This window comes from Oncorhynchus tshawytscha, linkage group LG19 (assembly GCF_018296145.1).
Source record: "Oncorhynchus tshawytscha isolate Ot180627B linkage group LG19, Otsh_v2.0, whole genome shotgun sequence".
NCBI lineage: Eukaryota > Metazoa > Chordata > Actinopteri > Salmoniformes > Salmonidae > Oncorhynchus > Oncorhynchus tshawytscha.
The window spans coordinates 4,074,470-4,087,679 of NC_056447.1; the positions used below are offsets into that span (position 1 = coordinate 4,074,470).

A 13,210-nucleotide genomic window follows, 5' to 3' on the forward strand; every position below is an offset into this window, starting at 1 on the left:
TAAAGGTCTAACAATAGCCATGGAGAACTGGAAAAGTGTTGCTACTACTCTCAACAACATTGCTGCCCTGAATTTAGCAGGCGCTATCGACAAAGATCAGTGGGGAAAAGTTGTGATGGACTGCTTTCTGCACACGATCAGTGTGAACCGGAGTGATTTGACACAACGCGGGCCAAACAAGCTGTACAAACAAAAACGGACACGACACAGAATGCCTTACTTAGTAACAGGGGTTCCAGTCTGCCGTAAAGCGATCATCCATGTATACGGGTAAGAGTCTAGCTACATTTTCAGATATTATATGTTTCTAATATTGCCAAAGTCATTTTCATTGCAAGTTAAAGCGTACTGTTAGCTAGCTAGGGAATGTTAGCTTGCTGGTTCGCTAGCTAGCGTTACATGTATGATCTGTGTAATAATATTATTAGTATCTCAAAAATCCATATGCATTGCTAGTTATATCCTAATGTTAGCTAGCTACTTAACATTGAACGTAGTTGGTTAGCTTTAGGTACCTGCAGAAATACTACAGCATTTCATGCACAGTGGCTAGCTATGAAAATCCGTTTCTATTGCTTGTAGTATGGGTTGGGATTATGGTTCCTTCTTTAGCTAGCTAGCTACATGTCTAAACAAAAAAGACTCCACTTCACCAGATGATTACATGACCCATCAAGTTAGCCAGGTGTGTCTGGGGTTGATTACGGCCATCTATTGTATTTCATGAACATGTGTAAATGTCTTGACAAAAGTGACCCATCTTCTTAGGTAAATGTGGCTGGGGGGTGGTTATAGCATTTCTTTCACATGACCCATCAATTTAGACAAGTGTGTCTGGGTAAGCGACATCTCATAATTATCAAATGTTTTTTTATCTGGACACTTTCTATTTTTGATATCGCTACTATGCAAATGTGCAAAGTCAGATTAGGATATAGGCCAAGGATGAGATAAAGTGTACTTTTACCTGGAGTTTTTCTTATTGTAGGCTACTACTTTCACCATTTTCAGTCTTGAAATCTTTGGTTGTTAACTACACTACCTTACTCACTCTGTTTAGCACATGTGAATCCTTAAAGAGATGGATGGGGCTAAGGCTTCAGAGGGTGTGAACGATGCTGAATAGGTGTCGACAAAGGAGAGCTCTCCAGTAGGTGTACCAAAATATTCAAGTGCCATTTTCTCAAAAGTGGAGTTTCAAATTAATCAACTTTCGAAGCAGAACTACTTTCCCATTGTTCCAAAACTGCAGGTTATGATATACCATTTTGTAGTGCATAAACATTGTCTGTCCTCGGTTGCAACACTCACTACAGAGTTCCAAACTGTCTCTGGAAGGAACGTCAGCACAATAACTGTTTGTCAGGATCTTCATGAAATGGGTTTCCATGGCTGAGCAGCTCCACACAAGCCTAAGATCACCATGCGCAATGCCAAGTATCGGCTGGAGTGGTGTGAAGCTTGCCGCCATTGGACTCTATCAGTGGAAACGTGTTCTCTGGAGGGATGAATCACACTTCACCATCTGGCAGTCCGACAGATGATTCTGGGTATGCGGAAGCCAGGAGAACGCTACCTGCCCCAATGCATAGTGCCAACTGTAAAGTTTGGTGGAGGAGGAATAATGGTCTGGGGCGATTTTTCATAGTTCGGGCTAGGCCCCTTAGTTCCTTAGTTCCAAGTGAAGGAAAATCTTAACGCTACAGAAACAAAAATATCTCTGGTAAGAAGAAGGGCGGGGGTGTATGCCTTATGATTAACGACTCATGGTGTAATCATAACACCTAACCTAGAATTCCTTGCAATCAAATGCTGACCAAATTATCTACCAAGCAGACACCTCGACAACCCTGCTGAAATAACTTTACTGGACTCTATGTAAACTAAAAACCAAATATCCTGAGGCTGCATTTATTGTAGCTGGGGATTTTTAACAAAGCTAATCTGAGAACAAGGCTTCCTAAATTCTATCAGCATATCAAATGCGCGATATGCGCTGGTAGCATTCTGGACCATTGCTACTCTAACTTCCGCGATGCATACAAAGCCCTCCCCACCCTCCCTTCGGCAAATCTGACCATGACTCCATTTGTTGCTCCCAGCCTATAGACAGAAACTAAAACAGGAAACGCCCGTGCTCATGTCTATCCAACGCTGGTCTGACCAATCAGATTCAACGCTTCAAGACTGCTTCAATCACGTGGACTTGATTATGTTCCGGCTTGCCTCAGACAACAACATTGACGTATACACTGACTCTGTGAGCAAGTTTATTAGCAAGTGCATCAATGATGTTGTACACACTGTGACTATTAAAACCTTCTCTAACCAAAAACCATGGATTGATGGCAGCATTCGTCAGCAAAACTGAAAGCACGAACCACCACTTTTAATCATGGCAAGGCGACTGGAAACATGACCGAATACAAACAGTGTAGCTATTCCCTCCGTAAGGCAATCATACAAGCAAAGTGTCAGTATAGAGACAAAGTAGAGTCGCAATTCAACGGCTGAAACACGAGACGTATGTGGCAGGGTCTACAGTCAATCACGGATTACAAAAAGAAAACCAGCCCCGTCACAGACATCGACATCTTGCTCCCAGACAAATTAAACAAGTTCTTTGCTCGCTTTAAGGACCATACAGTGCCACTGACACAGCCCGCTACCAAAGCCTGTGAGCTCTCCTTCACCGTGGCCAACTTGAGTAAAACATTTAAATGTGTTAACCCTCGCAAGGCAATCCTTATCCCTGTCTGCTGTCCCCACATGCTTCAAGATGGCCACCATTGTTCCTGTTCCCAAGAAAGCTAAGGTAACTGAAACTAAATTACTATCGTCCCTTAGCACTCACTTCTGTCATCATGAAGTTCTTTGAGGGACTAGTCAAGGATCATATCACCTCCACCCTATCTGATACCCTAGACCCACTCCAATTTGCTTACCACCCCAATAGATCCACAGGCGACACAATTGCCATCACACTGCCCTAACCCATCTGGAAAAGAGGAATACCTATGTAAGAATGCTGTTCATTGACTACAGCTCAGCATTTAACACCATAGTAACCTCCAAACATGTCATTAAGCTTGAGACCCTGGGTCTCAACCCTGCCCTATGCAACTGGGTCCTGGACTTTCTGACGGACCGCCCCCCAGGTGGTGAGGGTAGGGAACAACATCTCCACCCCACTGATCCGCAACACTGGGTCCCCACAAGGGTGAATTCACAGCCCCCTCCTGTACTCCCTGTTCAACTATGCCTGTGTGGCCATGCATGCCTCCAACTCAATCAGCAAGTTTGCAGACGACACTACAGTGGTAGGCTTGATTACCAACAACAACGAGACAGCCTACAGGGAGGAGGTGAGGGCCCTGAGAGTGTGGTGTCAGGAAAATAACCTCTCACTCAACGTCAACAAAACAAAGGAGATGATCGTGGACTTCAGAAAACAGCAGATGGAGCACCCCATCCACATCGACGGGACAGTAGTGGAGAAGGTGGAAATGTAAGTTCCTCAGCGTACACATCACGGACAAACTGAAATGGTCCACCCACACAGACAACGTAGTGAAGAAGGTGCTGTCACCTCTTCAGGAGGCTGAAGGAATTTGGCTTGTCACCTAAAACACTCACAAACTGTTACAGCTGCACAATCGAGAGCGTCTTGTCAGGCTGTATCACCGCCTGGTATGGCAATTGCTCCGCCCACAACCGCAAGGCTCTCCAGAGGGTAGTGTGGTCTGCAAAACGCATCACCGGGGGCAAACTACCTGCCCTCCAGGACACCTACAGCACTCGATGTCACAGGAAGGCCAAAAAGATGATTCCATTCCAGACATTACAATGAGCCCGTCCTCCTATAGCTCTTCCCACCAGCCTCCACTAATCCAGGGGGTTTCAGACTGGCACATAGCCATTTATTTGGAGGGGTGAAGGGGAGTTGCAAGGGCATTTTCTGTTAAACCTTACTAATGCTTGTGTACGAAAATATCCTTTAAGCCATTGGGCTTGAGAATGTTTCTTTAACAAACTCATACAAGGTAGAAAAGTGCGCATTAATAGTGGGTGTGCATTAATAGAGGGTGTGCATTAATAGTGGGTGTGCATTAATAGTGGGTGTGCATTATTAGTGGGTGTGCATTAATAGTGGGTGTGCATTAATAGTGGGTGTGCATTAATAGTGGGTGCGCATTAATAGAGGCCTGTTCTAATTGTGTTGTGTGTAGAAGGACCCCATGATGACTGGGCGCTCAGCCAAGAATGACAGAAACAACTGCTTCCTCTCAGCCTAACTGGAGACAGAGTAAAGTGATAGAGCTGTTGTTCTGTTTGGAGCCTGTTTCTGGGCGAAAGGTTCCTCTCAGCCTAACTGGAGACAGAGTAAAGTGTTATATTCTACACACCAGTGATAGAGCTGTTGTTCTGTTTGGAGCCTGTTTCTGGGCGAAAGGTTCCTCTCAGCCTAACTGGAGACAGAGTAAAGTGATAGAGCTGTTGTTCTGTTTGGAGCCTGTTTCTGGGCGAAAGGTTCATGTTTTGTGCGTGTTTAGGGGTAGGACATACGTCATTTGGGCCGAGAGTCAAAGGCGCTTGCTTTCCCAACTTGGGGGAACCGTTGAGCTGCTGTCAGAGGAAGTATGTCTGGAGTGACTTCCCGTCACTTTGGCACCTAATTGTCCTCACTCAGTTGCCGAGGCAACCTTTTCACCCAGTTGTCTCCCCTCACACACATAGATAGGGTCACGTGTTTTTGCAGGTGTTTGCATGAGATAGCTCGACTATAGAAGGCTTCCGTGCTCTTTGTGTGCAGGCTCTCACTCCATCTCACCTGCGTGGGTGGTGCGACCAGCCACCTTACGATAATACGTTTTTAATAAAAGGAATACCTTGATTGATTATTGACTTTGCCTCTCCTCGTTATTAGTTAAAAGGTAGAATTTCCACCACAGAGTACGGTATTGAAAATCATACTATAGGTGGTACTTCTAAATTCCCCAAGCCTAGCGCACACACATCGGCCTGCGCAGACCAGCACACACACACACACTCTTCTCATCAGAGATTAGACCTCTCTGCTGTGCTCTCTCTCTATTTCTGTTTTTGGAATCTCTCTCTCTCTCACACACGCACACCTACACACCTACACACACCCACCCATACCTCCTGCTCTGCTTTGTGGAAGTGCTTGACGAGGTTGTTTACTGCCTCCCTCATTTCCTCCTGCACCTGAACAGAAGACAGTCCTGAATGAAGGAGAGAGGGGGAGGGCGAGGATCATGGAGAAGAGATGGAGGGATTGAGAGGAGGAACAGATGTGAAGATGGACAATGGCGTGGAGGAGATAAGGAGATAAGGAGAGCATTAAAAGTAAGGTATAGGAATGAGTGACTTAAGAATTTTTTTGGGCACATTTTACTCATGACAATAGAAAGAAAATATTATGGTTGACTGTTTCTATAAAAAGTGAAATATCTGTTTTTGACTGTCGTTTTAATTACAGGTGCAAACTGCGTGTGTGTCTGTCCCCCATACATACTGTTGTTGCAGCGCCCCAGTGACCCCATGTGTCCACTCTGAGGGGGTGAACCCTGCTCCGGGGGCGTCCCCGTCCACCTCCCAGACTCCTCCTCTCCTCTGGGAGACACCAGCTGACCAATCAGCACCCTCTCCAGGCTGTCATCACCCACACCCTTCCCCAGCCAGCGGCCACACGGGAACCTGGGAGGAGAGCGTGGATGTAGATAGATAATAGGGTCAGATGATAGATAATGGGGTCAGAGGATAGATAATGGGGTCAGAGGATAGATAATGGGGTCAGAAGATGTGAAATAGGGAAAGCGAGAAGTCATTTGGGATTGGTTCAGAATTTTGAAGGAGAGTCACATTCATTGTGACATAATAAACATGAATTGTCCTGTTGCAGAACGTTTTCAAACGTGTTCCGTTGCGTGCCCTAATGAACATGACCTAGGTGAGTGCAGAAATTAGAGCAACACTTTTCCGACTAACGTGGTCCAAAAGATGTGGAGTTCAATGCAGGTTTGACATGCAGCCAAAACAGTGTGTCCATACAGTATGTGTGCGTTACCTGTAGGTGTGTCCAGTGATCTCGTTGTGCACAATCACACAGTCTACCAGACACTTAGCCAGTAGGCCAGAGTTCTCCTGCCCCAACTGCAGGGTGCTCAGCCTGCCCAGGTTCTGGCACTGACACCGAGACAGAGAGACCAGAGTGAGAACTGTGTGTGTGTGTGTGTGTGTGTGTGTATGTGTGTGTGAGACAGTGATTTGTGAGAATGCGTGTACATGTGTGGTGTGTGTGTACATGCATGTGTTTGCACATGTGTGTTTGAATTCCCAAAGCAGTAGCTTCCATCCACGCCACCCAGCCCAGAGGAACGGAGCATCTCACCTGGAAGACGATCTCCTGTGTGTTCTTGGGGATCTGCCTGACCCCAGAGTCACCCAGCTCTCCAGACACACACACCCAGGGGTTGGACATTGTCATGGCAATGCTCAGCTTCTTCATGGGCGTTATGACAACACGGTATGGAATGCCTGAAGGGACACAAGAGACAAGGACTTTTACATTTTGGTCATTTAGCAGATGCTCTTATCACTGCAAGGCGGTGAAAACATTTCAGTGCAATGTTAGATGCCTTACCTGTCACGGTCTGACCATCGTTCGTATGTGTTTTCCTTGTTTTAGTGTTGGTCAGGACGTGAGCTGGGTGGGCATTCTATGTTGTGTGTCTGGTTTGTCTATTTCTATGTTTGGCCTGATATGGTTCTCAATCAGAGGCAGGTGTTAGTCATTGTCTCTGATTGGGAACCATATTTAGGTAGCCTGTTTTGTGTTGGGTTTTGTGGGTGATTGTCCTTAGTGTCCTTGTTCCTGTCTCTGTGTTAGTTTACACTAGTAGAGGCTGTTTCGGTTTTCGTTACGTTCTTTGTTTTGTAGTGTTTATAATTGATTTGTGTTTTACGTTTGTTTATTAAACCTGGATCGAAATTGAAACACGCTGCATTTTGGTCCGACTCTCCTTCACCACAAGAGAACCGTTACATTACCTCTAGTTCAGGTTTCCCCAACCTCACAGAATTTGTCCCACGGGTGGTTTTATTTGCCCCCCCCAATTGGACATTTAAAAAATCATTGTAGGACATAAGACCGTCAAAACCCCAGGAAATCAGCTCCAAGTGATTTTAATTTAAGAAATCTGTTCCCAAGTATTACCACGCATTATAGAGACATGGGATCGTCTACAAATATAAACAAGGTCTGAAATTATTATGTTTTAGTCAAACATTATATCTGTTTTGACTTCTCGCGGTCAATTTGCAGTCTACACATTATTTATAATTAAGTTCATGGCCCCTTCATTTACTCAAGACAATTTAAAAAAAATATTTTTTTTAAATCGGCCCGCGACTGAATCTAGTTGATGATCCCTGCTCTAGTTTAAACCAGCTAACAATGTTCGGTTCCCTAGTACGCTAGTGGTAACGCTGTTCGGTTCCCTAGTACGCTAGTGGTAACGATGTTCGGTTCCCTAGTACGCTAGTGGTAACGATGTTCGGTTCCCTAGTACGCTAGTGGTAACGATGTTCAGTTCCCTAGTACGCTAGTGGTAACGATGTTCGGTTCCCTAGTACGCTAGTGGTAACGATGTTCGGTTCCCTAGTACGCTAGTGGTAACGCTGTTCGGTTCCCTAGTACGCTAGTGGTAACGATGTTCGGTTCCCTAGTACGCTAGTGGTAACGATGTTCGGTTCCCTAGTACGCTAGTGGTAACGATGTTCGGTTCCCTAGTACGCTAGTGGTAACGATGTTCGGTTCCCTAGTACGCTAGTGGTAACGATGTTCGGTTCCCTAGTACGCTAGTGGTAACGATGTTCGGTTCCCTAGTACGCTAGTGGTAACGATGTTCGGTTCCCTAGTACGCTAGTGGTAACGATGTTCGGTTCCCTAGTACGCTAGTGGTAACGATGTTCGGTTCCCTAGTACGCTAGTGGTAACGATGTTCGGTTCCCTAGTACGCTAGTGGTAACGATGTTCGGTTCCCTAGTACGCTAGTGGTAACGATGTTCGGTTCCCTAGTACGCTAGTGGTAACGTTCCACTATCCAAGATGCCAGTGTTCTAAAAACATTCCTTTTTAAAACGTTTCAGGGACTGTCTTAAGAACTGTTTTCAGAACTGCAGGTAGATGTTGACTTATGATATGAAAGTAATGTTGTAGGAAAACAGTCTCATACTGTTGTCATACAACCAAATAGGAACAAGGAACCCAACGAGAACACCCCCCGATATGTTCCAGGAACGTTTCTGGTTTCAGTATCTTGGAAGCTGGATCGTGTTCATGAGGAGCCGCAACAAATGAACACATTTAGCAGAAAGCTAAAAAGGAACGCTTCTCATTGAACACAGCCCTGCTACACTTACTGATGGAGGTGAATGTGCGTGTGAAGCAGAGGTAGTCCACAGTGTTGAGGGACAGCAGGTGGAACAGGAACTGCTCCCTCTCCTCCTCACACAGTAGGAACGCGTGGGGCTTGTACAGCTGCCTGTAGGGAGGGGACCGAAAAGTGAACACACACACACACCTCACAGAGAGAAGGAAACGAAGCATACGTCTGAAGATTCATCTGTCATTGCCCTTTTCACGTCATGGTGACGACCTGAAACGTGGAGGCTAAAATATTTTCTTTTTCACATGGTCCTTTCCAGCACGGTCCTAACTATCGTGGAGGTGCAACCAAGCCAGCTCAGAGCGGCTTCCCAAACTGTTTTATGATGAATTGTTTCCATATGGCATTTTCATTGTAAACAATTCTGACTTTGCGAGTAAGGATGTCTTCGGTATAACTTCATTTGACCACCACTGACTTCTGAGTGGCTCGGCTCTGCTCAGCTCTGCTCAGCTCAAGTTTCAAGTTTTAATGGCACATGCACAAGTACAGTGAAATGCCTTTCTTGCAAACTCAAAACCCAACAATGCGCTGAATAAAAAATGCAAAATAAAGTAAGTAAGTAAGCATACTATATACAGGAAAACAATTATTAAGTCGGTTCCAATACAATATTTACAATGTGCAGGACTACTGGAGTGATGGAGGTAGATATGTAGAGGGGTAAGGTGACGAGGCATCAGGATATATGATAAACGGTAGCAGCAGCTTGTATGTGAGTGGCTGTGCGGGTGTGTAGAGTAAATAAATGTATGTGCGTATTCTGTGTGAGTAGTAAAATGATGGAGTGAGGGATTGTGTGTGTGTGTTGGAGTGAGTGTGTATAGGGCCATGTGAGTGTGCATAGAGACAGTGCACAAATAAAGGGTCAATAAAGATACAAGGTTAACGCAGACCGTCTGTGTAGCTATTTTGCTAGATATTTATCAGTCGTATTGCTTGGGGATAGAAGCTGTTCAAGAGCCCGTTGGTGTCAGACTTGATGCACCTGGACCTCATGCCGTGCGGCAGCAGAGGAAACAGTCTATGGCTTGGGTGGCTGGAGTCTTGAACGATTTTCCGGGCCTTCTTTTCAGACCGCTTAATATACAGGTCCCGGTTGGCAGGTAGCTCGGCCCCAGTGATGTACTAGGCTTTCCGCACAACCCTCTGTAGCGCCATGCGGTCGAAGGCGGTGTTATTGCCATACCAAGCAGTGATGCACCTAGTCGATATGCTCTCAGTGCTACAGCTGTAGAACCTTTCCAGGATTTGAGGGCCCCTGCCAAACTTTTTCAACCTCCTGAGGGGGAAGAGATACTGTCGCTTCTTCTTCACGACCTTGCATGTGTGTTTGGACCAGTGGTTTGGACACTCAGTAACTTGAAGCTGTCTACCTGCTCCACTGCCGCCCTGTCGATATGGATGGGGGCATGTTCGCCCCCCCCACTTTCCTGTAGTCCACGATCATCTCCTTGGTCTTGCTGACGTCGAGGGACAGGTTGTTGCTCCGGCACCACACTGCCAGGTCACTGACCTCCTCCCTGTATGCTGTCTCATCGTCACCGGTGATCAGGCCTGCCACCGTCGTGTCGTCAGCGAACTTGATGGTGCTGGAGTCGTGCGTGGCCACGCAGTCGTGGATAGAACAGGAAGTACAGGAGGGGACGAAGCACACACCCCTGTGGGGCCCCCCGTGTTAAGGGTGGCAGATGTGATGTTGCCTACCCTCACCACCTGGGGTCGGCCCGTCGGGAAATCCAGGATCCATTTGCAGAGGGAGGTGTTCAGACCCAGAGTCCCAAGCTTGGTGATGAGCTTAAAGGAGACAATGGTGTTGAATGCTGAGCTTTAGTCACTGAACAGCATTTCTCACGTAGGTATTCCTCTTATCTTGGTGGGCGAGGGCAGTGTGGAGGGCAATTGCGATTGCATTGTCTATGGATCTGTTGGGCCAGTATTCAAATTGGAGTGGGTCTAGAGGGGGCTGGGATGGCGGAGTTGATAGTGTGCCATAACTCTCAAAGCACTTCATGATTACAGAAGTGAGTGCTACAGGACGGTAGTCATTGTAGCATGAACAGGAATGATTGCGGTCAGTAGTGTGAAGAGGGTATGTGTGATATGTGTGTATACCTGATTAGGTTCTGGTTGGCCAGCAGCAGTTTGAGGTGTTGCGAGAGTACTTTCTTCTCCAGGGAAAGATGGATCCAGGCTCGCGCGCGACCCACCTCACTGAGACCCTCACTCATAGTCTGGACAAACCTAAAACAAACATGTTTAAAAACGCTATCAGAAATTCAACGGTTTTCAAAGATAGCACTGTTTTGGGTTGTGTTGCACTGTCCATTTGGGTTATGTTGCACTTTATTACCTCATATCCTGTACAAAGGAGCCCTTCGGGGGTGCAAGCCCCTCCTCTAGCCTCATGCTGTCTAGCCCATTGGACACTGTAACCAGGAAGAGAGAGTGATTGGCAGATGTGATCAGACTTGACAGAGTACACCTAACAGACAAACTATTATCTTGTTAATGACAGGTGATGCTAGCAGACCAGAACATAGAATGATTGAGGCATGATTAGATAGATTACTATACTACATTCCTTGTATGTGTCTAGCCTGGTCCCAGATCTGTTTGTGCTGGAAATTCAATTCCAATGATCATTGTCATTGGCAGCACAAACAGGCTAGAAGGTATCTGCTCTGACCTGGAGACTCGGCAGGTGATGGTGGCTCCATCTTCTCCCCATTGGCCTGGCAGTGGAGCAGGTGGGACCACAGAGCCGACCTTCCCTGGACGGAACAAACACTCAATCACACACTCAACCACGGCAAAACAGCAGTGTGTGATTACAGTATGTTTGAACGCGTGTTTGTGTATGTTTGTTACGAACCTGTTTGAGCAGCAGCCCGTGGCCCCAGGTCCTCTCCAGCAGGTCACAGAGGTTGTGGATCATTGTGTTCTCCTGCAGGCCTGTGATGCTGGCCTCACCCTGACCCAGCTCCACACTCTCCTTCCCCATCCTCTCCATCAACATACGCCTGGTCTGCACCACACAGAGACACACAACAAACACTAAATCGGGCCTAAATCCTGACTTCTTACTCTTAGACTGCGTCCCAATTCTACACCCTTCTACCGAAGTGTGGACTTGATTTAAGGATTTTAGGTCCATGAGGGGGGTGTGCTAGGGCACACTTTAGGAGAAGTGTGGAGAATTGGGACACATGTCAATACATGATTCATGCAAGGGTCAGAATTAAGCACCCACAACTCAAGTTAGGAGGACTTGGCCCTCATTGAATGTAGTCTTGATTTATGTTATCATTTCAAGAATCAGAGGTCACAAAACTGACATGTTTCAGCTACAGATGCACTGCACAATCACACTGCATTTCTCCAAAAGTGGAGAACAATATAGGGAATATGGTTCCATTTTGGACAATCACTCTACCTCTAATATGCTGTGTGATTGTCTAGAGTCGATGCCCAACTGAAAGATGATGTGCCCCTGCTGTGGTGGGTCAGGAGACCCCTTACCTTCAGGCGACATTCACTCAGGAGCCCCTCCACGAACCCCCGCTGGATTTGAGTGACAGCTGAGGGGGAGGGGTCAAGAAGCTTGGACTGGTGTAAGCTCCTCCTCCCCAGGGAATACTTCTAACGGATAAACCCAGAGAGCACGTGCCAATCAGACACAAAAATAATGTTAATTCTGAAAACAACCAATAACTCCTTTCCTAGCCCCTACCCATCCTGGGTTTGTAGATCGGACTAAAACAGAGAGGGACTACCTGGCTCATTTCATTTTTTCCACTTTTAAAACCCCCCCCCCCAAAGAATCCAGAATGATGGTCATGCAAAGAAATGTGAAGGCATCACCATATTGCTTACACCAGTTAAGGGAAAGGGCTAGTGGTTGATTTTGGACAGGGCCATAGGTAAAGCAGGTGTTTACCTCTCTCTGGTCATTGCCCAGTCCTGATGTCGTGTCATTGGTCACTGGTCTCTTAATGTCGCTCCTGCGAGTGTTACGGCTTGACCACCTGCACACAGGGGCAACTGCATCAGACTCAGTGTACATTGTGTGTTTGTGTGCATGCAGGTGATTTGTGTGCGTGTGTGCTTAGATCATTCTTGTGTGTCAGTGTGTATATATGGGTGTATGTCACTTACTTATTGGTGTTATGTCCCTGTGCCAGTACATCAGCCTGCAGCCTGGGGAAGCAGCCCTGTTGGTGTCGACCCTGGCCGATCCTCATGTCCAACAGGTGGGGGTGGATGGCCGTGTGGTCAACCTTCAGCAGCCTGCGTTCCATGGCCTGGGCTAGGGATCAGAGCAAAATAGAGGTGGGCGATGTGAGTGGGGCCTACTGGAGAATGCTGTCGGAGAGGCAGTGCCAATGAACCGTTTCACATTATAGTGCTGACCCAAACTGTACTGTGCTGTCTCTGGTATTATCCTTCCACGCGGTCATTTCCAGAAACTATGGTAGACGTGTAACCAGGCTAGGGCAAAGTGCCAAAGTATATGCCAAAGTGACTTATAGACATGCGTGCATCGTTTTTGTATGGACAGTCGCAGCAGGAATCGAACCCACAATCCTGGCATTGCAAGTGCCATGCTCTACCAACAGCGTTATCACTTCCTAATTTCTAGCTTTTCATTCCTCTACATAGAAGTCTTACATTGAATGACCATTGTAGAAGCGTGTTTCTGAATAGAGAATTTCTGATCAGTGTCATACTGTATG

General features: G+C 46.6%; 1 protein-coding gene across 2 annotated transcripts in view; it reads right to left on the minus strand.

Annotated features, from left to right (window-relative positions):
* Positions 1-13,210, minus strand: part of LOC112218242 (DENN domain-containing protein 5B) — a 70,317-nt gene that overhangs the window by 15,553 nt on the left and 41,554 nt on the right. Inside the window, exons 7-18 of one of the 2 annotated variants that reach the window (XM_024378876.2) lie at positions 12,633-12,783; positions 12,415-12,502; positions 11,997-12,113; positions 11,350-11,502; positions 11,164-11,248; positions 10,828-10,903; positions 10,590-10,718; positions 8,449-8,570; positions 6,416-6,561; positions 6,092-6,210; positions 5,540-5,721; positions 5,164-5,246 (exon numbers count right to left, since the gene is read on the minus strand). In XM_024378876.2, coding sequence (XP_024234644.1) covers positions 5,164-5,246; positions 5,540-5,721; positions 6,092-6,210; positions 6,416-6,561; positions 8,449-8,570; positions 10,590-10,718; positions 10,828-10,903; positions 11,164-11,248; positions 11,350-11,502; positions 11,997-12,113; positions 12,415-12,502; positions 12,633-12,783 — 1,451 coding nt within the window. Of the gene's footprint in view, positions 1-5,163; positions 5,247-5,539; positions 5,722-6,091; positions 6,211-6,415; positions 6,562-8,448; positions 8,571-10,589; positions 10,719-10,827; positions 10,904-11,163; positions 11,249-11,349; positions 11,503-11,996; positions 12,117-12,414; positions 12,503-12,632; positions 12,784-13,210 lie in introns of both variants that reach the window. The other variant, XM_024378875.2, reaches the window with a different exon arrangement.